General features: G+C 56.3%; 3 protein-coding genes across 4 annotated transcripts; 2 read left to right on the top strand and 1 right to left on the bottom strand.

The window, feature by feature from the left end:
- Nucleotides 1-653: 653 nt before the first annotated feature.
- ADAMTS4 (ADAM metallopeptidase with thrombospondin type 1 motif 4) lies at nt 654-10,195 on the bottom strand. The gene is made up of 9 exons (XM_026487388.4): nt 8,471-10,195; nt 7,047-7,370; nt 6,666-6,798; nt 5,933-6,103; nt 4,942-5,228; nt 4,649-4,835; nt 4,245-4,420; nt 2,919-3,094; nt 654-2,452 (listed from the first exon to the last, which is right to left on the bottom strand). Exons 1-9 carry the CDS (start codon nt 9,188-9,190, stop codon nt 2,026-2,028), a joined length of 2,601 nt encoding a protein of 866 aa, XP_026343173.2. The 5' UTR covers nt 9,191-10,195; the 3' UTR covers nt 654-2,025.
- A 2,312-nt stretch (nt 10,196-12,507) lies between these two features.
- Nucleotides 12,508-21,782, top strand: NDUFS2 (NADH:ubiquinone oxidoreductase core subunit S2). 2 transcript variants are annotated; one of them, XM_026487389.4, is made up of 14 exons: nt 12,508-12,909; nt 13,723-13,829; nt 16,298-16,488; nt 17,992-18,112; nt 18,274-18,386; nt 18,913-18,987; nt 19,143-19,220; nt 19,365-19,450; nt 19,655-19,774; nt 20,441-20,570; nt 20,807-20,902; nt 21,076-21,159; nt 21,300-21,357; nt 21,560-21,782. In XM_026487389.4, the coding sequence occupies exons 1-14, from the start codon at nt 12,815-12,817 to the stop codon at nt 21,595-21,597; spliced, it is 1,392 nt and encodes a 463-aa protein (XP_026343174.1). In that variant the 5' UTR covers nt 12,508-12,814; the 3' UTR covers nt 21,598-21,782. The 2 variants fall into 2 exon arrangements, with proteins under 2 accessions (XP_026343174.1, XP_057171187.1); XM_057315204.1 differs by having other exon boundaries at nt 12,775-12,909; nt 20,807-21,782.
- A 548-nt stretch (nt 21,783-22,330) lies between these two features.
- On the top strand, nt 22,331-25,523 carry FCER1G (Fc epsilon receptor Ig). Its single transcript, XM_026487391.4, has 5 exons — nt 22,331-22,460; nt 24,342-24,433; nt 24,583-24,618; nt 24,975-24,995; nt 25,149-25,523. The coding sequence occupies exons 1-5, from the start codon at nt 22,412-22,414 to the stop codon at nt 25,209-25,211; spliced, it is 261 nt and encodes an 86-aa protein (XP_026343176.1). The 5' UTR covers nt 22,331-22,411; the 3' UTR covers nt 25,212-25,523.
- The last annotated feature ends 89 nt before the right edge of the window (nt 25,524-25,612 follow it).

Raw genomic sequence — 25,612 nt, 5'->3', positions numbered from 1 at the left:
TGGGGCAGCGGAAAGTACCGGGCGCTGTGTGAGGCACCGCCTGGTACAGAAGTTGGTGAGCAAAGCCCAGCCCCAGTGAGCACCGCGCACACGACCGCCCCAACCTCCATGGCCTGCCTCGACCCGCAGCCCCAGCTCCGTACCCCAAGCGATAGCCCCGGCTCCGTACCCCAAGCTATGTTTGGAGGCACCGCAGCCGCCGAGTGAAGCGCCTCTAGCTCCACCAACCTCCCCTCTTCCACCCCAACCCCAGGGTCTGCTTTACCTGCAATTCCTCCCTCATCTCCATATTCAGTCCCTTCCCCAAGTCCCCAGCAGTCCTACGACTGCCACTGCCGTTCTTGCAGGATCCACCTGCCGCCCCTTCCCAACCCCGTGTCCTTCCCAGGATTACCAAGCCTGCTCAGAAGGAAAAGAAGAGCTGTGTCTTGTGCCCTGCTGCCCCTCGAGCGTGCTCCCTCCAGTGAATACCTGCCAACCCCCAGAGACTCGCCTCTGTGCCATTCTTCTCGCCCCCTGGGCGATCCCCCACCCACCCAGGTCCTGCTCCTCTTTATTAAATCCCACTCTAACCTCACACCTGCAGCGAAGTCTGCTGTGTGGACACCGGTTGATTCTGGGGGCCCCGTCCCAATCACTCAGTAGTCATAGGGTAACCTCTCACATGGTTCAGCCTTTACTGTTTTGAAAATATTGTGTCATTTGTTCCCAGAACAACCCGGTGACAGGCATCATCGGCCCCCGTACACACACGAGCCACCTAAGGCTCAGCGTCAGTGACTTACCCAATACCACAGCTAATAAGACACTGAACCCGAGGTCCGACTCGGACCCACGGGCTCCCCTCTCCATCGCTCTCCCTTCGAGGACGATGGCCCCAGGGCCCCCCTAGAGCTCTCATTCCTAAATGCCTGTTGGCATGGACGTAGCCGGTCCTGTTTTCTTTACACTTTCTTGTTCTTATCAGTTGTGCCTGGAGCCCAGTATTTAGGACATCTCTGTTGATTGGAGGTCTCCAGTGATCAGGGATGCAATTGTCCTTTCTCCGATGGTCCCTCAGAATCCAGGACAGCGTTCTGCCAGCCGGAGGAACTCGGCCTGGGGCAAGGGCAGGCACCACTGGCGAGAGCTTAGCCACCTTCAGGGGCGCTGCAAACCCCACGGGCAGCGGAGCGGGCAGCAAGGCGGTCCTAGTGCTGACTAAGGGCGGCTGCCACGTGCTGGGCGCTGACCCAGGGCCAGGCATTATGCAGTTCTTTATTTACACTATTTAGGCCTCACAACACATTTCCAAGGGAGGTACTGTTATTGGCAAACGAGGAAACTAATGTTCAGAGACGCGGAGTCAGGGTGCAACCCACATCTGTCTGAGTCCGAAAGGAGCACATAATTAGCAAAGTCAATATATATTTTAAAAATATGATAATCCCTTACTCCCTGAAGGCTTATTCTACCCTTGCCTCTTCCTTTCCCAGAAAACAGAATTCTGGGAGAGGAAAGCAAGGGCAAGATGTACCTCATACATGAACACACACACACACGCACACGCGCGCGCACACACACACACACACACACACACACGCACAGATCAGTTATGCCTATCACCGCCACCCTGGATTTCCTAGCCAGGGTGAGGGTTATGAGGGGTGGAAGTCAGTTTCCCCAGGACCCTAGCCCTCATCCCCTTCCCTGGTGCTAAATAAAAGTGAATAAATACTAAATAAATACAACGGCCCCCCCTACTGGCTTCCCCCTCCCTCCTGTGACCCGCAGGGCAGAGGGGGCAGTTTAGATGGGGACGGTCTCCCAGCCCCTTCCATCCACCACCCGTCCCTGCCGTCCAGGGCAGGAAACCAGGGCAGGGCCAGCCTGCGCATCGCATGGAGCGGGGAGGAGGGAAGGCCTCATCCTCTCAGCCCTCCCCGCTGTGTCCGTGTGTCCGTGTGAGGCAGCCACAGAAGCCCCCTCCTTCTGGAACTCAGTCCGAGGCCCCGGTGCCCGGGAAGGGCAGCGGGGATGATGAGGCTATTTCCTGCCCGCCCAGGAACGCCGCCGGAGGATCTCCAGAATCTGCGCCTTGCGGTGCAGCCAGTCCTGGGGAGGGGCACGCGGTGTGGACGGGGCTGGCTGGGGCACGAAGAAGCTGTACCGCAGGCGAGCCTTCTGGGGGTTGCCGGCTACCAGGACCTGCAGCGTTAAGGGCTGGGCCAGAGGCCCGTGGCCTGACAGTGTCTCAGAGGCGGCAGTGGCCCCGCTGTAGCGCAGACTGACCGCCCCAGGCAGGACCACGTCCGTGGGCGAGGGCATCAGCGTGTATTCACCGTTGAGGGCGTAGGAGCCATCTGGAAGCTTCAGGGCCAGGTAGAGGCTCCGGACACCAGGGGCCCCCTGCTGCCGGACGAGGATATGCGTGGCCCCCGCAGGGATAGTGACCACGTTGTTGTATCCGTACCTGAGCAGAAAGAGAAGATGGGGAGCTCAGCATCTTCCTGAATCCCCTCAGCCTTTCTGAGCTATGTTCGTACGACTGTATGTGTGACTTTGTACGGAGGGTTGTCTCCCCCAACCCACGTGAGGGGCCCAGCCTAGGTCTGAGCTACACGCCAACGCACCCTCCTCCCTCCCCTCTCTAGACCCCTTACTGAGGTGCCCTTCTGAGCCCGCCTCTTCGGTGCCAGTGCCATGCCTGCTCTCCCTCCAGGAGCAAGTCCCCCCCACCCCGGGGAAACCCTCCCTGATGCCCACCAGGGCCCTCCCAGCAGCCCCAGGCCGACACTGTTGAGCAGGTGCGACACTGCTCGAACTCGTGACTCACCTGTCTCCCCCACTAGACTGTAAGCTCTTTGAGAGGAGAGACAGTATCAAGTTCACCTCTGTGCCCCCAGGGCCAGGGATGAGGAAATAAATAGTGAACAAACCTGAATTTTCTGAAGGAGCCAGACTGTTTAGTGCAGCTAGAACCGTCCCCACCGCACACCATGCACTTGTCAAACTTCTTTTTGGAGCCAATGACACGGTCACAGCCAGCATGGATGCAGCGGCCTTGAACACAGACGGAGGAGCTGTCCGGGGAACAGGGAGTCCCATCGACCACCTGCCAAGAGAAGGAGCAATCGATGCAAAGGGCTCTTCCTAAGTCAGGATGGGTTGGTGAGCCAGACCAGACCCATATCCCGGCAGGGAGGGGAGGCCTTAAAGACTGGGCGGAAGGGTGAAGATCGGGTGCGGAGTGAGCCCCAGCCATACGAAGGGGTAATAATCCTAATGGCAACAGTAATTTTAAAAGCCACCATTTTCAGAACATTCACTCTGAATGAGGCACTGTGCTAAGTGCTTTATAAGCTAGATATAAGGGACGCCCGGGTGGCTCAGTCAGTGAAGCGTCTGCCTTCGGCTCAGGTCAGGATCCCAGGGTGCTGGGATCGAGTCCTGCTTCGGGCTTCCTGCTCTGCAGGAAGCCCGCTTCTCCTTCTGCCTGCTGCTCCCCCTGCTTGTGCTCTCACTTTTTCTGACAAATAAGTAAAATCTTTAAAAAAATAAACTAGAATATAAATCTCACAACCACTGTTTGAGGTTTTTAGAGATGAAACACTGAGATTTAGAAAGACGAAGAAACTCTCCAAAGATCAGACGGCCGGCAAGCAGAGGTGCCAAGATGGAAAGGGCAGGTCTGAGTCTCAACACCAGCACTGAACCTTGACGGTAGCAACCCAGACGGACGCTAGAGGGCGGCCGACGTGTAAGAATGCTCCCCAGGGGAGGGCCAAAAATTCTGCCAGGGCTTGTTCTTCCTTGGCCTTCGACAAGCCGCCCTATCCCAGAGAGGGAGTGCAGGGACGCCACTGTCTCCAAGAGGCCTGCCCAGTGAGGAGCTGGCCTCCCATGAGCCGATCGAGGCCACCCCTGTAATGGATAGAGGAGCCCACGGAAAGGGCTCAAAGACTTGCCCCGAAGGCCACGCCCGTTCTCACGCAATAGAGGGACGGGAACTAGGAGATGGGAAGAGAGAGAAAAAGAACCCAAAGGAAATGGGATGGGCTGGAGCTGCCTGACTGGCAACGTATCCAGCGTCTGGGGCTTGTTTTCCCAATACCCGCGGACAGAGATGCGTGAGTGCACCCTGGGCGGGCCTGGCAGGGCTGCGGGAGCGCCAGCGAGGGGGCTACTTTGGAGGACTGCCATCAGAGAGCAGGGGGCTTCGGGAGAGAGCGTGAGCGCAGACGGCCCGGGCATGAGGCCCTCACCCGCGGCTCCAGCACATAGTAGTAGCCCAGGGCGCGGGCCTGGCAGGTCAGCTTGCACTGGTCCCGCGGGGCCACGCCCGTGTAGCGGGGCACCCAGTCCATGGGCCCCGGGAAGCTCTTGAAGAGGTCAGTGCGGTGGTTGTAAGCAGAACACTGCTCCTCACGGAAGGTCAGTGCTGTAGGGGAAAAACGCCCGTCAGTCCTCTCTCCTCGCGACATCCCACCTGAGGCCCTCCGCCTAAGCCCCTCGGAGCTCTAGACAGCGTGGCACCTCTCTCCTCCCCAGACTGCCAGAGAAGGTTCCCGAAGGGTGAAGTGACTCCCCTCAACAACAGGGACAGCCCCCCCCCCCAACTCCAGGGACTACCTTACCCCCCGTGGCTTCTGTCCCTCCCACTCCTCACCTGAGCCAGTGGGGCAGTCCTGGGTGTTGCAGGAGCGGAAGCGGGTGCGGCGGCCCTCACAGTACTTGCCACCATTCCGGGGGACCGGCCGCGTGCAGTCCCGGGAAGAGAACTGGACACCGCCCCCACAGCTCCGAGAGCAGTCGCCCCATGACCCCCAGGGGCCCCAGCCACCAGCCTGTGGGATCTGCAGAAACACAGAACGGAAGGGTGGGATCAGTACACTCTCTCCTGAGCTCAGGGCCGGCCTGCTCCTCCAGGCCCTCTGCTCCACCCCTGCCCCCGGATCTCACATTGAAGTCCTGAAGCTGGTCCACGTGGAGGCAGCTGCCCCCCATGCAGGCCTGGGCCGGCCCGCAGGGGGTGCCATCAGCCCAGGGTGAATGCTTGGTCTGGCACATGGCGTGGCCGTTGAGGTGGCCGGAGCACCAGAGGGCAGCACAGGGAGGCGGCAGCTGTGGACAATGGCGTGAGTCGGGCCCGAAGGTCAGCTGGCACTGGCGATCAGCATCATAGTCCTTGCCAGGGAAAGTCACAGGCAGATGCAGGGGAGCTGCTGGCTTGTCTAAGAGACAGTGCCCTGGGAATGAGGTAGGGATATGAAGTCAGCAACGGGCCGAGGGAACATTCTAGATTGCTAGCTGAAAGCCTGGACTCTCTGGGGCCTGATGGGTCCAAATCATGGGGCTGGAAAAAGTTTAAGTAGCAGATGCAATTTATTGGGTGCTTATTACATGATGAGCATTGGCTAAATGCCTGACCAGCCTTTCTCATGTAACCATGGCCAACGCCTACGAGGTGGTTACCATTCACGCCTGTTTCACAGATCGGCCACACGGACGTGAAGAAACTTACAGCCACACATCTACACACGTCTGAAGAACAGAATCAGGATAGAAACCCGAAGCCCTAAGTCTTCCTACCTGTTCTAACCGTCTACAGAGCTCCTGAACCTGCTTCATCTCAGCAACCCTGCCAGGCTTGCACACCTCCGGTCACAGGTGACTCCCTTCACAGCCAGCACACTCATGCAAACAGTTTTGACCCTTAAAAGGTCAGCTCTCATTCTATTGCACCAAAAGTTGCCTCCCTTGGCTATGCTATTTATGCTAGAGGAAGTGGGAACCACACAAAGACAGAAGCATTTCTCACCCCATCCCACACTGCAGAGGAAACCCATTTGAGGCAGGCAGTTTGGTCCATGCAGAATGCTGCAGAAGAGCAAGTACGGTGGGGGGCAGGAACTGAGCGCCGCCCAGGGAGAGGGGGCTGCCATCTGCTTACCGTAGCCATTGTCCAGGAAGTCAGTGATGAAGCGGGCACTGCAGGGGGACCAGGGCTCCTCGGGGTCCACATGAGCCATCACAGGAGCCATGACGTGGCGGGAGGTGCTCCCAGGCCCATTCAGACCAACACATGGCTTTGAGTTGTCATGGAGCATGTTGAAGACGTGACCTGTGAGTGCAGAGGCCTTGCTAGGGTCCAAGGGTCCCAACTCTGTGCCCTCAGGGGGCTTCAAGCCCATAATAACCTGGTTGCAGCTGGGGATGGTCAGATCCATTCCCTATCCCACACTGCCCCCGATCTCCTTCTGGTGCTCTAGGGCTCATCAATAGGGAGCCCCCTCTGCTCTGTCTTCCCTTCCCCCCAAACACACTCAGGGCACCTCCCGACCCTCTTTTCCTTGTAGACAACATTCCTAACCCTGAACCCACCATTGCATCATTGATTCTTATGAATAACATCTTTTTCAATCCACACACACACACACACACACACACACACACACACACAGTTCACAGTAAGTTTCTACACACTATCTCATTTAATAGAAAAATCTAAAAGTCTATGCCCACAGCAAAGAAAGGTAACAAACGGCCCTGGACCTAGGCCTAGGGAGGAGGAAGCACCACGTTGTGACCCCTATCTGCCTTCTAGTGAGCTCCCTGTCCCCTTACCCCACCCCCACAGCTCTCTCATGCATCCCAGTTGCCCCACAGCCCCACTCCCACGTTACCCAGTTCATGAGCTGCAGTGAAGGCCGACTGGAGCCCATCATCCTCCACAACAGCACAGCTCCGAGCTGGGTCACACACAGTGCCCACATCGGCCATGCCCAGAGTGTCACATGTAGAGACCCCGCACAGGTCCTGTGGAGAGAGATCATGGAAGATGCATGAGGAACCCAGACACCAGGGCCCGTTGGGATGAGATCTAGCTTCGTGGGGACCCAGGCCTTGAGTAGCCAGCATCGTCAGGGCCCGGATGGCACTGGCAGTGTGGCTGGGGCCAGGTGCCCCGTGGAACACCTCCAGGGGCACCATTTCCAGCCCAGTGTACACGTGGTGCTTCTTGGAGCTCCGTGGCACGTGGCCTACGGGGCTGACTGGGGCCTCACCTGCCGGGTGAACAGAATGGCCGTGTCAAAGTGGTCAGGGTCCGAGTCCTCAGGGGTATTGAGTCCTCGCTGCCAGGTGCAGAAGCTGCGCAGGGTCTGGGCGGCACTGGGCCCCACCTGGGGCCCTTCCTCGCCCGGCCCCAGAATCACGAGCCGAGTCACCACCAAGCTGACGGGATTGCGGATGCTTGGGTGCTTGAAGGCCTTGGCGGCCGCGGCCATAACAGTCAGCAGGTAGCGCTTCAGCCCTGCGCCATGAAATGCTGCCATCTTGTCATCAGCCACGACCAGAGTCTCCACAAATCTACTCAGCGAAGCAAAGCGCTGGATTGGAAAAAGGAGGGGAGCATCCTGAGGGAGCCTCCCAGACCCATGGCTTCTCCCCCCCCCTTACTTCCTGGGTCTGGAACTCAGCAGAGCCAGCTGGGCCGCACATACCCCATGGGATTCCAGACGGGTCTTGGTTGGGCCCTCCCCCAACCCCAAGTTCCAGGGCTTTTGTGGTAACTCTAAGAAATCAGCTGTTGGTTCTGAGAAGGGGAGGGGAAGGGGGTGCCACGTCCCAGGGCTGCGTGAGCCCCAGAGGTGAAAAGCAGCTGGGACTGCCTCTGGGAGGGGCTTTGGGGTCCCCCAGGCCTGAGTGCGCTGGGGCCTGCAGGACTGGAGCTAGAGGGCCGGGCTGCAACGTGTCTGCCCTGTGTGGTTGGAGGAACAATTCAGTCAGCAGCTAGGGCCAGGGCCAGATCTCAGCGTGGCGGGTGTGGAGGGATAGCGGCTGGTCTGGATTAAAGTGAGAGAGGGAGGGAGGGAAGAAGGGGGAGGCCGGGAGTGGGAGGGAGGAAAGGATGGAGTGTCAGGCAGCCTTGCAGTCAGTCCACAGTGTGGGAAGGGGAATGACCAGAGGAGGTATGGGATGCCTTTCCTCCCCATCCACTTTTGCCCTACTTTGCACTTTGCCAGAACTATTTTGAAGGCAGCACCAGAAGCCAGAGGCCAATCCCTTGGGCTTCAAACCTCACTCCTTTAGCTGGCGGTGGGGGTGAAAATAAAATTTGGGGCACAGAAAAGAGTCAAGGCCCAGGGGGCTGTCGGAAAAGCTTTCTTGTAGGAGGTGGTGCCAGAAGAAGGCCGTGGCCTAGCAGGGCTGGGGCGGGCAGAGGGGTGGTCATTCCCAGCATAGAGTCTCTGACCCACCTCTGGGAACCCTCCTTGGGAACAGCAGCCTGGCCAGGAGAAGGGCTGGAGCAGGGAGAAACCAGAGCCTTCCTGAGAAAGGAGGCTAGTGGAAAGAGGAGAGGCAGGCAGAAGGCAGGGAAGAAGCAGAATGGCCAGCAGTGGAAGTGGGTGGGGAGAGGGTGAATGGGGGTCAGTAGGACAGACATGGCGGGAGGACGCCGCAGGACACAGACTCCAGGGCTGCCTACCTTGGCTCTTCGAGGGCTGGGGCTGGGATTCCCGGGAGGAGCCTTGACGTTGCACATGGGGCCCTGGCCGCTGGCAGGACTCTTCCGGCGTAAGATGTGAGCCCCAGGCCCCCCGGCAGAGTTAAGGGTGCCTCCCTCCAGGGGCTGGATGTGGAGTTCGGTCCCCTGATACTGCAGCACCCCTAACAGGGCTCCCCCGTCCCAGTGCAGAGATGCCACCGACTCTGGATCTCCGTTGATGGTGCCGGTGAGGTAGGTGCCTGGCTCGGCCCCTCCCAGCAGCTCAGGTGCTTGGCCCAGGTACTGCACCGTCAGCCCCTCGACCTGCACGCCGGGGTCCTGCTCCAGCTCTAGCAGCAGCGTCTCCCCAAAGGCTGGCAAGCGGTACAGAAGCCTGGCAGGGGCGCCCAAACCAGGCAGGACGCTGCCATTGAGCTTCTCTGGAAACACGATCTCCTCCTCCCGGGGGAGGGGGCTGGCCGGCTGGGCTGAGGGCAGGAGGGAGGCCAGCGGCAGCAGCAGCAGCAGCAGCCGCCCCACCAGCCCGGAGATGGGCACGGTGGGGAGCAGCAGGCGGGGTTGGACTCCCCACAGCCAGCACCCCGCCAAGCCCCTCCTGGGATGCCGGTCCGTCCGGGACATGGCACTGGTGCTGCAGCTGGGAGGGATTGAGGCCGTCTGGGCACCAAGTTCTGCCCGCCCTGGCTTTGGAAAGCTCATCTCTGCAGCCTGGGGGCTCGGACTTGTGCCAGGGTCAGAGGCAGAGTTTTCGGAGGGGCTGGGGACCTTCAGAGGAGATGGAGAAAACTTGGCCCTTAGGCTTAGGAGAGGCGCCTAGTGGCCTGGCTCCTCCAAACTCTCCTCTCACACCCCCTCCTCTCCTGGGTCTTTGTCTCTCCCTGCCCGTGTCTTCTGCAGCTTCTCTGGTCTCTCCTTCTGGGCTCCCTCGGACTGTCTGGCTTTGCCTCTGTGCCTGCCCTGTCTCTGGCTCCTTCCGCTGTGCCTTTGTCTCTGTCTCTCTCCTCCTCTCTCGCCCGTGTCTATGTGTCTGTGGGTCTCCCTGTGGGTTCTTCCCAGCCTCTCTCCGCGCCAGCTCTTTTAAGCATCCCGAGCTTCTGCGATTGGCTGAGCTATAAGCCATTCAGCCAGGAGCTCTGTTGGTAGGACTCAGATGGGTGTCTCATTGCTTCCCAAAAATCCTAGTTTTTGTTTTCCTTTAAAAAAAAAAAATGGGACTTGCCCAGGGGAGGGAAATCTCTAGCAGCCGGATGGATCACAGGCACTGGGCCAGCTGATGACATAGCCTTTCCCCAAACCCCACAGTCGGCTCTCAGCTGTCTCTTTCCCTTTTTGGTGGGACAGAGCCCCAGGAGGGGTAGGAAGTCAGGGAAAGGGCCTGGTCAACACGCACAGAAAGGCCATGGTCCCGGGAGGATTCTCTCTCTCATTCTCTAATCTGGCATGGCCTCCCTTTTCTCAGGGCTTCCTCGTGCTGCCCTCTGCCCCTAGAGGCTGGTTTCCAGAGCTGAGGCAACTGAGTAAACTGCCAGGGAAAGACCGTGGGGAACAGGTAAGGAAGCACCAAGAGGGCAGAACAAAGAAAGGAGGTGGCTGGACTTGGTTCAGGACGGGAATAAGCAGTGAGAGAGAGAAGAGCTTGCAGGGATATGGGGCAGGCGAGGAGACAGTGATCAGGGAGTTTACTGCCCAAAGGCAGGATGGGTCTGCTTAGAATGGGCACATGGAGCAGGCAGGGGAGAAGGCAGGAGGGGTTAATGACTTTTCCTTTTACAGAAGGAGGATCCAGGGTGGCACCTCCTCTTAACACTCCTCTCCTTCAGGCTCCCCCGTTCCTGAGTTACCACCACCCACCCCCTCCAAAGCCCGGAACAGCCAATCCGCCTCCATTCCCCCCAGGCTCCCCCTCCCCACTTCCTGACTCCCCATTTCCCTGGCCCAGCTCCCAGTAGCTTCCCCCAGGCTCCTGGCCCCATTCCTACCCACTCCCAACTGCCCTAAACCCTCCCCCAGCCTCAAGTCAGCCAGCCCCCAGCACAGGAGGACTTGCTCTCTTAGGAACCCAGATGCACCCAGTCAGTCCATCCTAGGGAATCCCCACCTGGCTCCCTCTTTTGGCCCCACCTTGCCCTGAGAACACAGTCGTTCCTGGAATATCTAGTAATTTTTTATTTCTCATTCCCCATGGGACACGGAGAAGGTGGAGGCTGCACTGTATGTATAGGGAAATTAGAGTACTGAGAAGCGGGAACCCAGCACCTGAGGCGGGGAGAGTGCCTGGGGAGGAAGAGGTAGTGGTAGGAGAAGGAAGCCAAATGATTCCCTTGGTTTGGTTCTGGAAGGGAGAACACTCAGCAAAGAGGTCTTGGGGGTGGCCTCTCGAGATAAGGAAGTAAAGGGTACAGAAGTAGGGGCAATTTCTGCCCACTCCAAGCTATGGCCACTCCTTTCCCCAGGATATCCCCAGGAAAGAGAATGCAGTCAGCGGTCCCTTTCCTTTCCCAGAGGTACATCGCCTGCCCCTACCCCCATTCCTCTACCCACTCTCTGCCTTGTCACCTCCTGTCTCCCAGATCATATCCGCAGAATGCTTCCTTTCCCCCTCCCTTCCTGCTCATGTCATGAATACCTGCCCTGGTGCCCACAACGTCCTCAACTGCCCCCCCACTGCCAGACCTACCTCTTGACCTACCACATGCCCTGACTCTGGTCCTAACTCTGGAGGGGGCTGGGGCTGTGGGAGTCGGACAAAGGACAGGAGACCAGAAGGGGCAGGGGCAAGAGGAGCTATCACCAGAGGACTCTTACTGCCTCTTTCCAACCCCCCATCTGAGATGAGGACAAAGGGGGTGACTAAGCAGTGAGAGACAAAGGGCCTTAGAGTCACAGCAGCAGCATGTGGGGGTATTGGCCGCAGGGAGAAAGCACAAAAGATGCAGTGTCCTAGGTACCCCCCCAGGAGCCCTCATCCCGGTCCCAGTTCAAGTTGCCTCCAGGGCCAAGCAGCCCAGACTCTATCCTGACTTCTCCCAGGCTGGATTAGCGCAAATAAATGCAGTCCCCCCACCTCCAGCATTGCCCTGCCCCCTCATCACGTTCACTGTGTTCCAGCTACTGGAGAGCAGGCTCAGGGAAAGGATGGGGGGGTGATGAGGGAGGCAGGGAGGCAGAGCCTCTGCCTGGCTGTGGGGGCTGCCCAGTCCACCCCAGTCCCAGTCAGTTCCCACAGCCAGGGATATGGCCCCACCCTTTGGTACGGTTCCCATTAGGTCAACTCCCAAGCTAGAAGTCTGGCTTTCCCCTCTTTCTTCACAGCTAAGAATTCCCTGTCTCTGCCACTTTCCTGGTCTGTCTGCCCCACCCTGCTGCACCGCTGGTGGGCTGTCTCAGGGACCCTGTCTGGGGGGGATCTGGGGACGGCCTCTTTCCAGGCTCAGAGTGGGAAGCATGTCCAAACTCAACGGGTGGCCCAGCTGGAGCTGGGCTTGGAGGCAGAGGGAGCGAACAGGAACAAGCCTCCAAGGCGGCAAAACTCTTGGTGTCTTCCATACAGAAGTGGGATCAGACTCCTGGCGGCACTACGTTTCTGTGCCATTGCCACTGGCCAGGACTAAGGCAGAGTCAGAAAGACATGAGGGAAAGAGGACTTGACCCAGGATGGAAGGAGGGGATGAAACATCTCTAAGGGCGCTTCCCGGGTCTGTCATTCTGCAGCTTCTGGAAACCTGGCAGACATCAGGGTCACCCAGAGGGGACCTCCCCTCCTCATCTGGGCTGAGGTGGCTCCTCTACACCCAGCAGCCTGCTCCAATGCTGGTGGCCTTGGCGTCCTCCTCTTTTTTCGTTTTGGTTTGGCGGGAGCTCTCAGACCCGCCCAGCCGCGCTTGGGCCCCCGTTCCCTAGCCCACTTGGGCCATCTGGAAATTAGCTGGCTTTCTCCACTCCGAATCTTTTGGCAAAGCTTGAGGCTGTCCCGGGAGGGCCGGGCTCCGACGCCGCCACGCCACCCGGAGCGGGGCTCAGGCGGGGGGCGGGGGAAGCAAGCGGGCGAGCGAGCGAGCGCCGGCCCCGCGGGAGCCGCAAGTTTCTCTGGCTCCCGTCGCAGAGAGTCAGTCACGAGCAGCGAGAAGAACCGTGCCCAGCCGCCGCTCCGAGAGCGAAAGCTAAGCCCAGGCGCAAAACCCGGATGTTGTCGGCTCGCGGCGGCTGCGGCCCCGCCAGCTTCCAAGAGGGCGGCCCCGTGGTGCCAATAGGAGGGAAGCCGCAAGGCGGCGCGCAGGAGGCACTTCCGCCCGTTCTCCTTCCCGCAGTCCGCGGCGGGGCAAGATGGCGGCGCTGAGGGCTCTGCGCAGCCTCCGGGGCGTCGGGGCCCAGGCGCTGCGGTCCGCGGCCGGAGGCCGGCTGCCGGTTCAGCCCAGCAGGTGAGACTCTGGGCGGCCTTCGACGCGTTGCCCCCGACGCCAGGGTTTCTCGGGTGTGGCGTCTCCGCGGGCCCTGTGACCCCCTAGGAAAGAATGACCCAGGCCTGTGACCCCTCGCCCGGGCCTGCTGTGCCGGGCTCCGGGATGCAGTGGCGCCCGCTCCGGTCGAGGGCGGAAAGAGGGGTGAAGTCGTCTGGGGGGAGACCCTGCCCCTGAATGTTAGTGATAGTGTCACCTTTCTCTTGTGCCCTGCTGCTTCTCCCGAACCTCAGCATGGGTGGCATGCGGCTGTTGAAGTCTCCTTAGACGAGAAAAGGGACGCAGTCCTGATGGACCTAAAGGAGGAACACAAACCCAGACACCTCCCCCAAACCCCCTCCTCCCCGTTGGTCCCCAGGACATCACTCAGGTCTCACCCAGGCTGAGCCAGGGAGCCAGCATGCTCCTCCCCCCGCCCCTGCACAGGCACTGCACACCTCTTAGTCTTCGGTTGACCTTGAATACACACACCTTGCGTGCATTCATACTCACCAAGATGGAAATACGAATGTGATGAGAAGTTGAAGGAGTTAGGATTCCCAACCTTGCATGCACAAGGGTGATGGGTGCAGTGCTTCGAAGAATAAGTTGTTAGTAGGAATGGAATGTCTGGAGTTTGAGCTTGTTCTGCTAAAGCTACACTAACTGTATGCCAGTGACTTGGCCTTGGGGAATTCGAGGCGCCCTTGCCTGGGCCCACCTGAGAGTGAGTGGGAACGGAGGAGCCAAGCACTGTTGAGGCTCTGTGTCTAGGATCTGTCTTTAACTCCCTAGAGGTGCTCGGCAATGGCAGCCAGATGTGGAATGGGCAGAACAGTTTGGGGGAGCTGTCATGTACCCCGCCAAAGAAACAGCCCACTGGAAGCCTCCGCCTTGGAATGGTGAGTTCCCAGAGCCCCTGTCCCAACTCACACTCATCCCCGCCCCAAGCCGATTTCTGAGTGCTCTTGAGCTCTCGGTCAAGTTTGTGCCCTTGCCCTTTTTGCTTCTTTCACCAGCACTTCAACAAACACAGTAACACTGATAATACGGCAGGTATTTGTCAAGTAGAGAAGGAAAGGAAGAACATTCCAGGAGAAAAAGTAGGTCCTAATCAACCCTTGGAGGTCCCTACCAGATTTATATTTTTAGCCCCAGCTTTTTCTAGAGGTTCAATATATTTCCATCTTCCTTTGGTAGAAAAGGTGGTTTTTCCCACTGGTACCCAAATGAAATTTTCCAGACTACGAAGCATTTTTTCCCCATCAGAAGTAGCTCTTGTGACTTTTTGATTTTGCTCAGTGGTGCCCACATTCTCCTAATTTCTCAGGAATGAAACATTTTAATCCTCTTTGGCTCTTTTTCCTCTCTCGCCCTCCCTGTCTCAGTCCAAGAAGCCACCAAACCATGCAGGTTCTTTCATAGTGTTGCATATCACATCATCTTTTCCTTTCTTGTTCAGATCTGTTTCGTAGTAGACCTTAATTATTCAGGGGTGTCTTCCCGGGGTTCTTGCCACGGATCTGGTCCGCCTCCAACTATGCAGGACAATGTAATCACCTTCCTCTTCCCCAAACATCATTTTACCATGGCATTCATTCTCTCGCTCAGAAACCTTCAGAAGCAAGAAAAGTGTACCAGTAACAGTAGCCAAATGCTTACCGTGTGGCAGGTTTTTGATACGCATTATTTCACTTAGTCCTTGCAACAACTCCATGAGAGCGATACTAGATCCCACTTTTGAGGAAATCGTGGTGCAGGGAGATTAAAACTTGATCAAGGATACATACATGGATTTGTATTCGGGTCTATCTGACTCCAAAGCCCATGGTGAAGAATTTGGGTTGAGAAGTTAAGCTCTGGTTTCAATTCTCTGCTCTCCTATTTATCTGTGAATAAAGTGCTATTTCTAGCATCACTGTAAAGATTAAATGGGATCATAAAGTGAACCACTTAGTGTAGTGACTGGCACACGGTAAGTCCTCTGTATGTGTTGTTATTAATGATACTGATAATTGAACCACTGCCCCCTATAGCCATCAGCACTCGTCTTCTGCCTCTTGGTAGGTAGAGTTCTGCAGACACTTCCTTGTCTCCAAGATTTGAGCTTTGTTGATTCCATAGCCTGGGATGTTCTTCTGTCTACCTGTTTAAGTCATTCCCTATATTTAAGAACCAGCTCAGATCCTGCCTTCATGAAGTCTTTACAGTGTTCTTTTCCTCCTTTAAATACTTAACGGCTAAGCCACTTACTTGGTAACTTGTAAATTTGGCCTCTGTTACTTGTTCCTCACATGTACTTATTTCCCAGATTAAATTGTCTGCTTTTGGAGGGTTAACGCTGCCATTCGGTAGTAGTAAGAATTAAGTATGCATTTCCTGATTGATTGGGCATTCATCAGATAGATTTGGAGGGCAGTGTATCATAGTGGTTAAGAATGTGGACTGTGTGGGGCGCCTGGGTGGCACAGTCGTTAAGCGTCTGCCTTCGGCTCAGGGCGTGATCCCAGAGTCCTGGGATTGAGCCCCACATCAGGCTCCTCCGCTGGGAGCCTGCTTCTTCCTCTCCTACTCCCCCTGCCTGTGTTCCCTCTCTCTCTGGCTGTCTCTCTCTGTCAAAGAAATAAATAAAATCTTTAAAAAAAAAAAAAAAAAGAATGTGGACTGTGGAGCTGAATAGGTTGAGATCAGTCCTGACTCTGCCGCTTGCTAGCTCTCTGAGAAGTCATTTATTCTCTCTGGCTTCAGTTGCACCAATAAAATAAGGATAGTAATAGTAGCTACTGCTCGTGTGGTTGTTAGGAGAATTAAATTAATTAAAATCAGTGACGTGCTTAGAGTAGTGCTTGGCACATAATGAGGACTATGTGAATGTTATTAGTATTATTATTTTTCTTAAAGGTTTTATTTATTTGAGAGGGAGACCACATGTGTATGTGCACATGTGTGTGCTAGGGGAGGGGCAGAGGGGGAGGGACAGAGAGAATCCTAAGGCAGACTCCATGCTGAGTGCAGGCCCAGTGCAGGGCTTGATCCCAGGACCCTGAGATCATGACCTGAGCCAAAATCAAGAGTCAGACGCTTAACCGACTGAGCCACCCAGGTGCCCCAGTATTACCATCTTTAGAAAGGTATCTGGGAGACATGGAAAGCGTGAGGTTTGTGCGTGGTCCCTCTTGGCAGAAAATTTAGATCTTTCTCCCCTTTCTCCCATGTAATGGTCTTCTTCCTGGTTACGTTGGCGATTAGGGAATTAACAGGATGTGGAACGGTGACACGGAAGATCTCTAGGGAGAGGCTAACCCCTTGCTGTCTCTTGGGGGTTCTCTAGGGAATTATCATTTGGTCTGCATTCTTCCCCGCTTCTCAGATGTGGACCCTCCAAAGGACACAATGGTGACAAACCTGACCCTGAACTTTGGGCCCCAGCACCCAGCAGCCCACGGAGTCCTGCGACTAGTGATGGAGTTGAGTGGGGAGATGGTGCGGAAGTGTGACCCCCACATTGGCCTGCTGCACCGAGGCACTGAGAAGCTCATTGAGTACAAGACCTATCTGCAGGTGTGGGGGCGAACAGGGGCCTGCTGGCGGGACCTGGGGATGCCGTGGCCTGGGACTTTGCCAGTTTGCTGCCCCCAAAACCCCAGGGGAGGAGGGTGTTGAGGATATGAGGACAGTCTTGGTTGGGAGGATAGAGGGATGTCGCAGGGGATGTGTGACTGAATCCATCTAGATTTGGTTTTTCCAGGAGAAATGCTTGGCAGCCAGAGCTACACTCCCACCTTTTCTCCAGATGACTTTTGGCTGGCCCCTTTACCCTTTGTCTAGTGCCTCAGTTTCTCCATACTAGTACGTCAAAGCCGGTGTCCCTGGGGACAGGGGAAGAGGAGAGAGACGTCAGCTCCCTGGGATTAACAGCCGATTCTTGTATCTTCCGGCTGTCTTAAGTTTGTTTTCGAAACACTCTGAGTCACAGTGACCGGGAGGGAGTTTGTGGCAGTGTGCCGTTTTTAGGAGAGCTCCGTGACCCAAATGGTGAGGGTCAGATTGGAAGGAACTGGAGCTGGGACAGGCATGTGAAGTTTTTTCTTACCGTCATGAAGAAAGGTCTTGCTCACAGAGGGTGACGGGGGTAGGATACAACCAGCGGACTAGGACGTGACGCCCCCAGAGAGTCCAGGCAGGGATGGTTTCTGGTCCCAGAGTATGGAGCTAAAGCCTGCGGCATTAACCCCCGTCACAGTGACATCAGGACAAGAACTGGCTGCCCCAAAGACAGGCGTCCTAGCCCCGCCTCCTTCCTGGAAGCCGAAGCTGGTTCGGCAGACAGCTTGACTAGCTTTCTTGGCATTCTGGGGAAAGAACCATTTCTCCCCAACCAGAAGCCAGGCCAGTCCTTCTCAGGGCTCTGTCTTCCTTAAGTCCCTCACTCCCACCCAGTGAGTCCTAGGACTGGTTACGTGTCTCCTTCAGCGTCTCAGAGAGGCACACTTGCCTGAGACAGTCGTGGGCCGGAGCAGTGTGGCCAGAGGCGTGCTGGAGCAGCTCCTGCCGGCTGGCAAGAAGAGGTTGTTAGGTTTTCGGGAACTTTGTGAGCCGGTTGTTAAACAGAGGCATTATTAAAAGTTAAATTACGTTAGCTCACAATTTAATAAATGGTATTAAAAGCCAAGGTAAGAAGCACGTGAAGCTCATCCCTTTCGCACTTCGCTTTGCTGTGCTCTGAGGTGTGGTCATGCACGTCCTTGGCGGCAGCGCCGTACGATGGTGCGCTGCTGTGCCCAGCGCGTGTTCAGTTACGTGGCTTAAAACTGGCCCCGCTAAGTGGATTTTCACCATGGAAACTGGCACGCACAACACATCAGGGTTCCCTTTCACCCCTTCAGAGAACAGATTTTTAAGCATTTTCCAGTATGTGCTACTGGATGCTGCCTTGCTTAGCTCCTGAGACTGGAAGGCTTTATGCAGCACTGACTTCTGTTGCCCACGGAGAGCAGTGCTGTTGGCGGGCTGTCTGAGGGCTCCTGGCCCATGAGGGGTGACCCCGGTTCTTCCCTCTTCCAGGCCCTTCCATACTTTGACCGGCTGGACTATGTGTCCATGATGTGCAACGAGCAGGCCTACTCCCTGGCTGTGGAGAAGTTGCTCAATATCCAGCCGCCGCCCCGGGCGCAGTGGATCCGGGGTAAGCCCCGTCACCTCCCCGTGGCCCTCCCCGGCCTTTGCCCAGCTTAGGAGCGTCAAACCCAGCTTAGTGTGCAGACCCCAGGCTCTGCCCACAACTGCTGTGTCAGCGTCGATCCTTGGCTCCTCTGTCCTTCCCTTGTTGTCTTCACCTGTCTGCAGTGCTGTTTGGAGAAATCACGCGGCTTTTGAACCACATTATGGCTGTGACTACACATGCCCTGGACATTGGGGCCATGACTCCTTTCTTCTGGATGTTTGAAGAGAGGGAGAAGGTAAGAGAAAGAGGCTAGGATAGGCAAGGGGTTCAAGAAGTGGAGAAGGTTCTTGAAGGAGACAAGAGATTAAAAGGAGAGAGAACATAGAACATTTAGAGGAAGAAGGTCTGTTTAACTCGGGTTATGTTTTTTCTTTCTTTCTTTCTTTCTTTCTTTCTTTTTCTTTCTTTCTTTTTTTTCTTTTCTTTTCTTTTCTTTTCTTTTCTTTTCTTTTTTTTTTAAGACTTTATTTGTCAGAGAGCACAAGCAGGGGGACCTGCAGGCCGAGGGAGAGGGAGAAGCAGACTCCCTGCTGAGCAGGGAGCCCAACGTGGGGCTCGATCCCAGGACCCTGGGATCATGACCTGAGCTGAAGGCAGATGCTGAGCCACCCAGGCGCCCCGAACTTGGGTTCTGTTCTTAAGAAACTCTGTCGTGAGGGGTTGGTTGGTCACCAGAAGGCAGGGGGCAGGGGAGCGGACTAGCAGGTTGTTGGACTTGGAGCCCAGGATTTTGTCACTAATTCCCAGTGTATCCTATCAAGATGTTTGAATTCTACGAGCGCGTGTCTGGGGCTCGGATGCATGCTGCCTACGTCCGGCCGGGAGGTGTGCACCAGGTGAGCCTGCTCCCCTTTCTTCCCGAACTTCCAGCCCACGCCTGTATCGTCTGTGGCCACTGGAGGGCAGCACTGGCCGATGGAAACACTGACCCCATAGCCATGGGGCAGGGAGGCTGAGCCCGGCTCACTGTCTTTCTCCATTTGGCTTCTAGGACCTACCTCTTGGGCTTCTGGATGACATATACGAGTTTTCTAAGAACTTCTCTCTTCGAGTTGATGAGTTGGAAGAGGTAAGATAGGAGGCAGTGGGGAAAAAATCCCTCTTTTCCGCTCAAGAAAGGCTTGTGGGGTTTTAGTCCTTAGTTGTAAAGAACCACAGAGGCATCTGAAGGGAGTTTTGAAGAGCGTTCCCATCCAGTTTTCTTGATCGATAGATGCTGACCAATAATAGGATCTGGCGAAATCGAACAGTTGACATTGGGGTTGTGACAGCCAAAGACGCGCTTAACTATGGATTTAGGTGAGAGGAATATGACTTCCGCGCTCGGGTATGGGGGTTCCAGCCTGATACCTCGGCTTCAGGAAGGTGTGGCACTGTCCGTGCTGCGCTCTGATTAGATCCCACACCCAGAGCTGGGGGGAGGGAAAGGGGAGACCAAGGAAGAGAGTGTGCCTCCTTTCCTGGTTCATGGAAATGGACCCTCGTTCCCGTTCCACTCTCCAGTGGCGTCATGCTCCGGGGCTCAGGCATCCAGTGGGACCTGCGGAAGACCCAGCCCTATGATGTGTATGACCAGGTGGACTTCGATGTTCCTGTTGGCTCTCGAGGGGACTGCTACGATAGGTAAGGCCCAGATCCTCTCAGCTCATTTTCCACCTGTTTTCCCTGTCTGACTTTGTCTTGGCTACTTTCTTTATTCCCGTATTTTCCAGTAGGTGTTGGAGCTCTTGTGTCTGTGAAGCCAGGTGGTTTTTCAAAGCCATCTTCTTTTACCCTTCTGTCCTCATCTCTTAGATGTAACTAGTTTGGGCTGCATTTTTGTAGCCGAGAAAGCTGATGCGTAAAAGTTAGAGATCAGCCTGGGATTATCCTGTTAGTGGTGGTTGAGACTAGAATCCTCCTGATCCAGTGCTCTTTCCACTGGATTCTAGGCTTCACATTCCATTCCTGTGCACTGACCCTGAAAAAGATTGGCTTCTCTTTTCTTTTTGAGTCCGTTTGACCCTCACCCGTTCTATAGTCCAAGAAGTGTCTAGGAGGGTAATTAAAGAGGAGAGTACTACAGGACACGGGCTGAGAAGATCAGGAGAGGACTTGGGGCAGGAGCCAGCACCAGAGACTAGAAGTTTTACCTGGGTGGCCAGGCCCCGTAGAGATGCCGCACTGGGAGGAAAGAGGGAGGGAACACGTTAGCCAGCACCCTGGGCCAGCCAGGGGCGTCCTTGCCCGCCTCACGTTTGTTGCTCTGACTGAGCCTCTCTCGCTCTGAACGTGTCTCATCCCCTTCAGGTACCTGTGTCGGGTGGAGGAGATGCGCCAGTCCCTTCGAATCATCGAGCAGTGTCTGAACAAGATGCCTCCCGGGGAGATCAAGGTTGATGATGCCAAAGTGTCTCCGCCTAAGCGAGCAGAGATGAAGGTTGGCTCTGGGGAGAGAGAGACAGCCAGGGAGGAGTGTCCTTGGATTACACCCTTCTTCTCAGTTTTCCCTTTTGAAAGAATTCACTGTAGGAGTCTTAACCTCCCATGGCCACCTCTTCCGCTCACTGTGTGGGTTTTCGTCTCCCCCAGGCGGGAGGTTATTTCCTGTGCTGCCGGAAGGCCTGGGAGACATTTGGATCTGGCTCACTGCTGCTCCCTTTCTCCTCTTTCCAGACTTCCATGGAGTCATTGATTCATCACTTCAAGTTGTACACGGAGGGCTACCAGGTCCCTCCGGGGGCCACATACACTGCCATCGAGGCTCCTAAGGTGAGGAGAGGGGGAGGGAAAAGGCAGCCCAGGGCACTGGGGGGACTGGAGACAGATGCCCAAATAGATGCTTGGTCATCAGCGAGAGGACAGGGGGTGAATAGAGAGGCTTCGCTGGCAGAGAAAAGTGTTCTTCCTGTTAACGGAGGCAGCCGACCTTCTTCCTCGGACAGGGAGAGTTTGGGGTGTACCTCGTGTCTGATGGCAGCAGCCGCCCTTACCGGTGCAAGATCAAGGCTCCTGGTTTTGCCCACCTGGTAAGAACCAACCCCAGTGATTCTCACTCCGTTCAGTGAATCAGTCCTTAGTGACCTTGGTTGGGATCCTGATGAACTTCCCTTCCTTCTCGTCCCGCCCTGCTCACCTTGCCTGACATGGGCTGTCTCCGTCTCTCCAGGCTGGTTTGGACAAGATGTCGAAGGGCCACATGCTGGCGGACGTTGTTGCCATCATAGGTACAAGGCCTGTTGTGTGGCAGAGATGCCGTGGACGAGGGAGTTTGGAACTCTGATGGGGGGGTGGTGCGGGCAGAAACTGAACACTTCCTGTTCAGCGGAGGCTGTGGGCACGGACTCAGCTCGTCGATCCGCGGGGCACAGTAATGAGTTCTGGATTTTTGACGACACCGCTTTTTTTCTCCTCCTGCTGATCTCTTAGGTACCCAAGATATTGTGTTTGGAGAAGTGGATCGGTGAGCTGGGGAACAGCGTCTGATCCCCCTGCCTGCCTGCTTCCTCCTCGGAGCCCTTCTGTCACTGGACAGGGACCGTGTGTTTGTGTACGTGTGTGTACACGCCCGTGAACGCTCGGCCGTGGGCTTTCTGTGCATGTACTAGAAAAGGAGAAATCCTAATAAATTAGCCGCCTTCCGGCCCCTCTGCCCAGACCTCTGGTATGTCTTTCTCAGTGTCTTACCGTCTTTCACTTTGTTGGAAAAGTTAAGAATGTAAATTAACCCTCCAGTTCTCTGTGAGACTCAGTTATCGCCAGTTTTTCCTGTTCATCTCCACCCCCTTCTCTGACTCTTGGCCTTTCCACTTCTCCATTCCCCATTTCCTCTTTTCCCCTCAGTTCCCCCTGCCCAAACTTGGCTGCTTACACAAGTTGGTAAACCTCTCCAATCAAAACAGGGGTAAAGTTCCATGTGGAAGGGCAAGGGCTACGGTGGGGTCTCAGGGACTCTGAAGGGACAGTTCATTCCAGATGTATCCGAACACAGGGTGATGGCCGATTTAGATGGCCTTTCTCAAGCACAGGTGTCACCCCCGTCCCTTGGTGCCTAGGGCTTGGTCACTGAAGGACTGAGGCATGAGAGCCCAGATCTAACTCCCTTAGTTGGCCCTTCCGGGAGCCGCCCGGGCTCTGGTGCAGGAAGGGGAAGGGGCCAAAGCTGGGGGAAGGCGGGGCAGGAAGGGGGGAACTCTGTGGTCAGGGAGCCGCTGAGCACAGCTGCGCAGTGCTGGCTGAGCGTCCGATCCCCGCTCACGGCCCTTCAGCCCCCGGCCCAAGATGATTCCGGCAGTGGTCTTGCTCTTACTCCTTTTGGTTGAACAAGCAGGTGAGAGGGTTTGGTGAGGGCCCGTGAGCTGGGCCCCAGGGTGGGAATTGAGGGCACGCGTCTGAGGGCCGAGGCAGGGGCAGACGGGGAAAGGCTGGCAGGTGGGCGCAGGGCTCGGTCGGACACCGAGACCTTGAGGCTGGTCCTATCTGGTCCCCATCAGGGCACAAGCGTCCTAGTTCCCTCCTTTCATGTCTCCTTACTTTTCCAGGGTTGATCATGGTTGATCATGGGGAAGGTTTCAGTCTGGCAGGGGAGGGAATGGTTGTATGATATGAAAAGCGGGGCTGGGGAGAAGCTCCTTTCCTATGATCAGCATCTCCTGTGAGGTGCCTTCGGGCTGGTCCCCTGGGAGCTGGTCTCTAGCTGGGGGGTAATATTCATAAAGCCCTTCTAGGAAGGTGGGAGGCTGTCCTTCGGCTTGGGAGTGAGGCAAGGATGGTCAAAGTAGACGCGTTTTCTGCTTCGGTGGGTCATCGCTAGGCCGGACCCCTCCGCCAACAGCTGCTAGGGGTGGGGGGCAGCCCTCCATGCCCGGTTCTAGAGGCCTGAGCGCCAGCCAAGAAATGGAGGCACACACGGGGAGGTCTCAGCAGCTCTAAGGCTGCAGGCCCTCAGTTTCTGAACTGCCCCTTCTTGCTGGCTCTGGGCTGGCTCTGTGTGTTTTGATGAGGGTTGCGGCTGGGGGCTGGGGAGGAGGGGGTTAGTGAAACTTCGGGGAAGTGGGAAATTGAAAGAGACTGGCCAGGGAGCCCAGCCGCCCAGCTGTGAGGTGGAGGGAAGGATTCCGTGGGTGCCATCCTGCTACCACCAGATGAGGACAGAGCGGGGGCACCGGGGCAGAAAGGTTAGGACGCGAGCCCTGAAAGCGGAAAGCCTGGGTTTGAGCTCCAGCTCCGTCACTTAGCCCTCTGGCCCTAAAGGAGTTACTTAGCTTTTCCAAGCCGGCGTTTCATCCTTTGTAAAATGGCAATAATGATGTGTCCCCCCCCAACCCCCCACCTGGTAGTTTTTCAATTTATGCAACATTATGCGAAAGCGTGTCATGGCACCGAAAGTACCACACTGACATCAGTCATGTGCCTGTGAGCTCTTCAGATAGGGACTGGTGCTCAGACCCTATTTGATTTTTTAAATTGCACAAAACTTCCTCTCTCTGTGGCCCAGAGTGAGTGAGTAACAGGGCAGAGTGCCCGGAGACGGAATCCGGCTGTGGTCATCCCCCTGAGCCCGGGCAGAGACGCTCGCCCAGCCGTGCGCACAGCCATCAGGGTCTGTGAGGCCTAGGAGAGCAGACACTTGTTTCCATTTTTAAGCCCACTATAGCGGGCCCGAGAGTGATGAGACTGAGGCTCAGAGATGACCAATAACCGGGTAATTGCCTTCCCTCCCTTCCTCGGTTCACATCCTTCCTGTCCAGCCCTCAGCCACAGGTCACAGGACTTAGCAGAGACACTCCTGTGGTTTCTTCAGTGAAATTTGTCACTGCCTGTCCCTCACCCTACCCCTCTGGGCTGAGGTTTTGGTCTTCACCCAGTGAACTCAAATAAGTCCCTTGAGGGCTGTGAAGTGCTCAGCGGTGCCTGAGGAGCTGACAGGGCGCAAACCAGAGGGCTGGGGGCTGAGGGGGGCTGAGGGGCTCCCTCCTCGGCTCTCAGCACCTGTAAGTTCCATCACAGCAGGCACCAGAAACCCCACACTTCCTGTCCCAGCCCTGCCCCCGGTGAGGGAGAAGGGGAAAAGCTGAGAAAAATAGGATCCAGAGAAGAAGATCAAACGTCTCTCCTGGGAGGCTCCCCACCAGGCCCCGTCCCACCTGCCAGTTCTGTCCTCTGAGTGCCGGCTCTTCCCTGACCCTGCGGGCACGCTCTGTCCCCTCAGCCGCCCTGGGAGAGCCTCAGCTCTGCTATATCCTGGATGCCATCCTGTTTTTGTACGGTATTGTCCTCACCCTGCTCTACTGCCGACTTAAGGTAAGGCTGGGGGAGGGGGCTGGCGGGAGGCATGGGGGGGCCAGCTTGGCTTTGAGGAGAGGGAATAACAGGGGTTCCCCACAAAGTTGGGAGGTACGGGGTTGGGCCCACTAACATCGCCCTTGCTGATTACCTTTCCCCTGCTCCAGATCCAGGTGCGAAAGGCAGCTGTGGCCAGCTACGAGGTATGTTCCCTTCCGTGCCTGGGTGTCAATGTAACAGACTCCAAGCTTCCGAGGTCCCCCTCCCACTTCCCCCTACCTGCCCCACCACCTAGCCGAGTCACAAGCACAATGTTCAGCAGGTGACAAGGGAGAGTGGAGAGTGACAATGAGTGTGTGAGAGTCGTATGCGGTGTGTACCTGTGCCTTTGCAGCCCCGTGGGCAAACGGGCATTCATGCCCGAGTCCCCATGTGAGTGCCCTCTGGCCCAAGTGGCCAGCCAGCCCCGGCCACATACCTCACCGGGTGGGGAAGAAGAGGCCGAGGGACCCTGAAGGAGGCGTGGATGTCTAATGCCTTGTCCCTTTTGCCTCCGCAGAAATCAGATGGCATTTACACGGTGAGTGAACCTGCCCCACCCCCACCCCAGACCTGGGAAGTCAGAAGAGGGTGGGGTTTTGTGTGATCTTTGGAAGACATGGGGTCGATGGGGGTGGGTGGGAGCCCTGTGATGGACTCGAGCTCCTGACCGTCCTCTGACCTCCACCTCCAGGGCCTGAGCACCCGGAACCAGGAGACATATGAGACCCTGAAGCATGAGAAACCACCCCAGTAACTTTAGAACAGATGCCCTTGGCCACCTCCTTCCCCTCCTGGTTCTTCTCCTAGCCCTCCTGGTCGGCATCACATATGCCCCCCGTTAATGCCAGCTGACCCTACCTCTGTAATGATGCTATGCCCCCCATTATTGGACACCAGTGGTTCTTCCTTCCCACCAAAGACCTCTGCTCAGATGCTGATCATTAATGTTTATATTCTAATCTCACCGCCTTTCCCCACCCTTCTCTTTCCCGTCTCCCACTCCCCCTCAACAATGGAAAGAGAATACCACCAATAAAGCCGCCACAGCCTGGGCTCTATGCATTTATTTACCATGTATTTATTCAGTCTCTACTAGGCGCTAGGCTGGGGACTAAAGATGCCACTTTGAGTAACCAGCTCCCGACCTCACAGAGC

This window comes from Ursus arctos, unplaced genomic scaffold, assembly GCF_023065955.2.
Source record: "Ursus arctos isolate Adak ecotype North America unplaced genomic scaffold, UrsArc2.0 scaffold_2, whole genome shotgun sequence".
Classification (NCBI taxonomy): domain Eukaryota; kingdom Metazoa; phylum Chordata; class Mammalia; order Carnivora; family Ursidae; genus Ursus; species Ursus arctos.
Note: the sequence above shows the minus strand (reverse complement) of the source record. Positions and strands in the feature narration are given on the sequence as shown.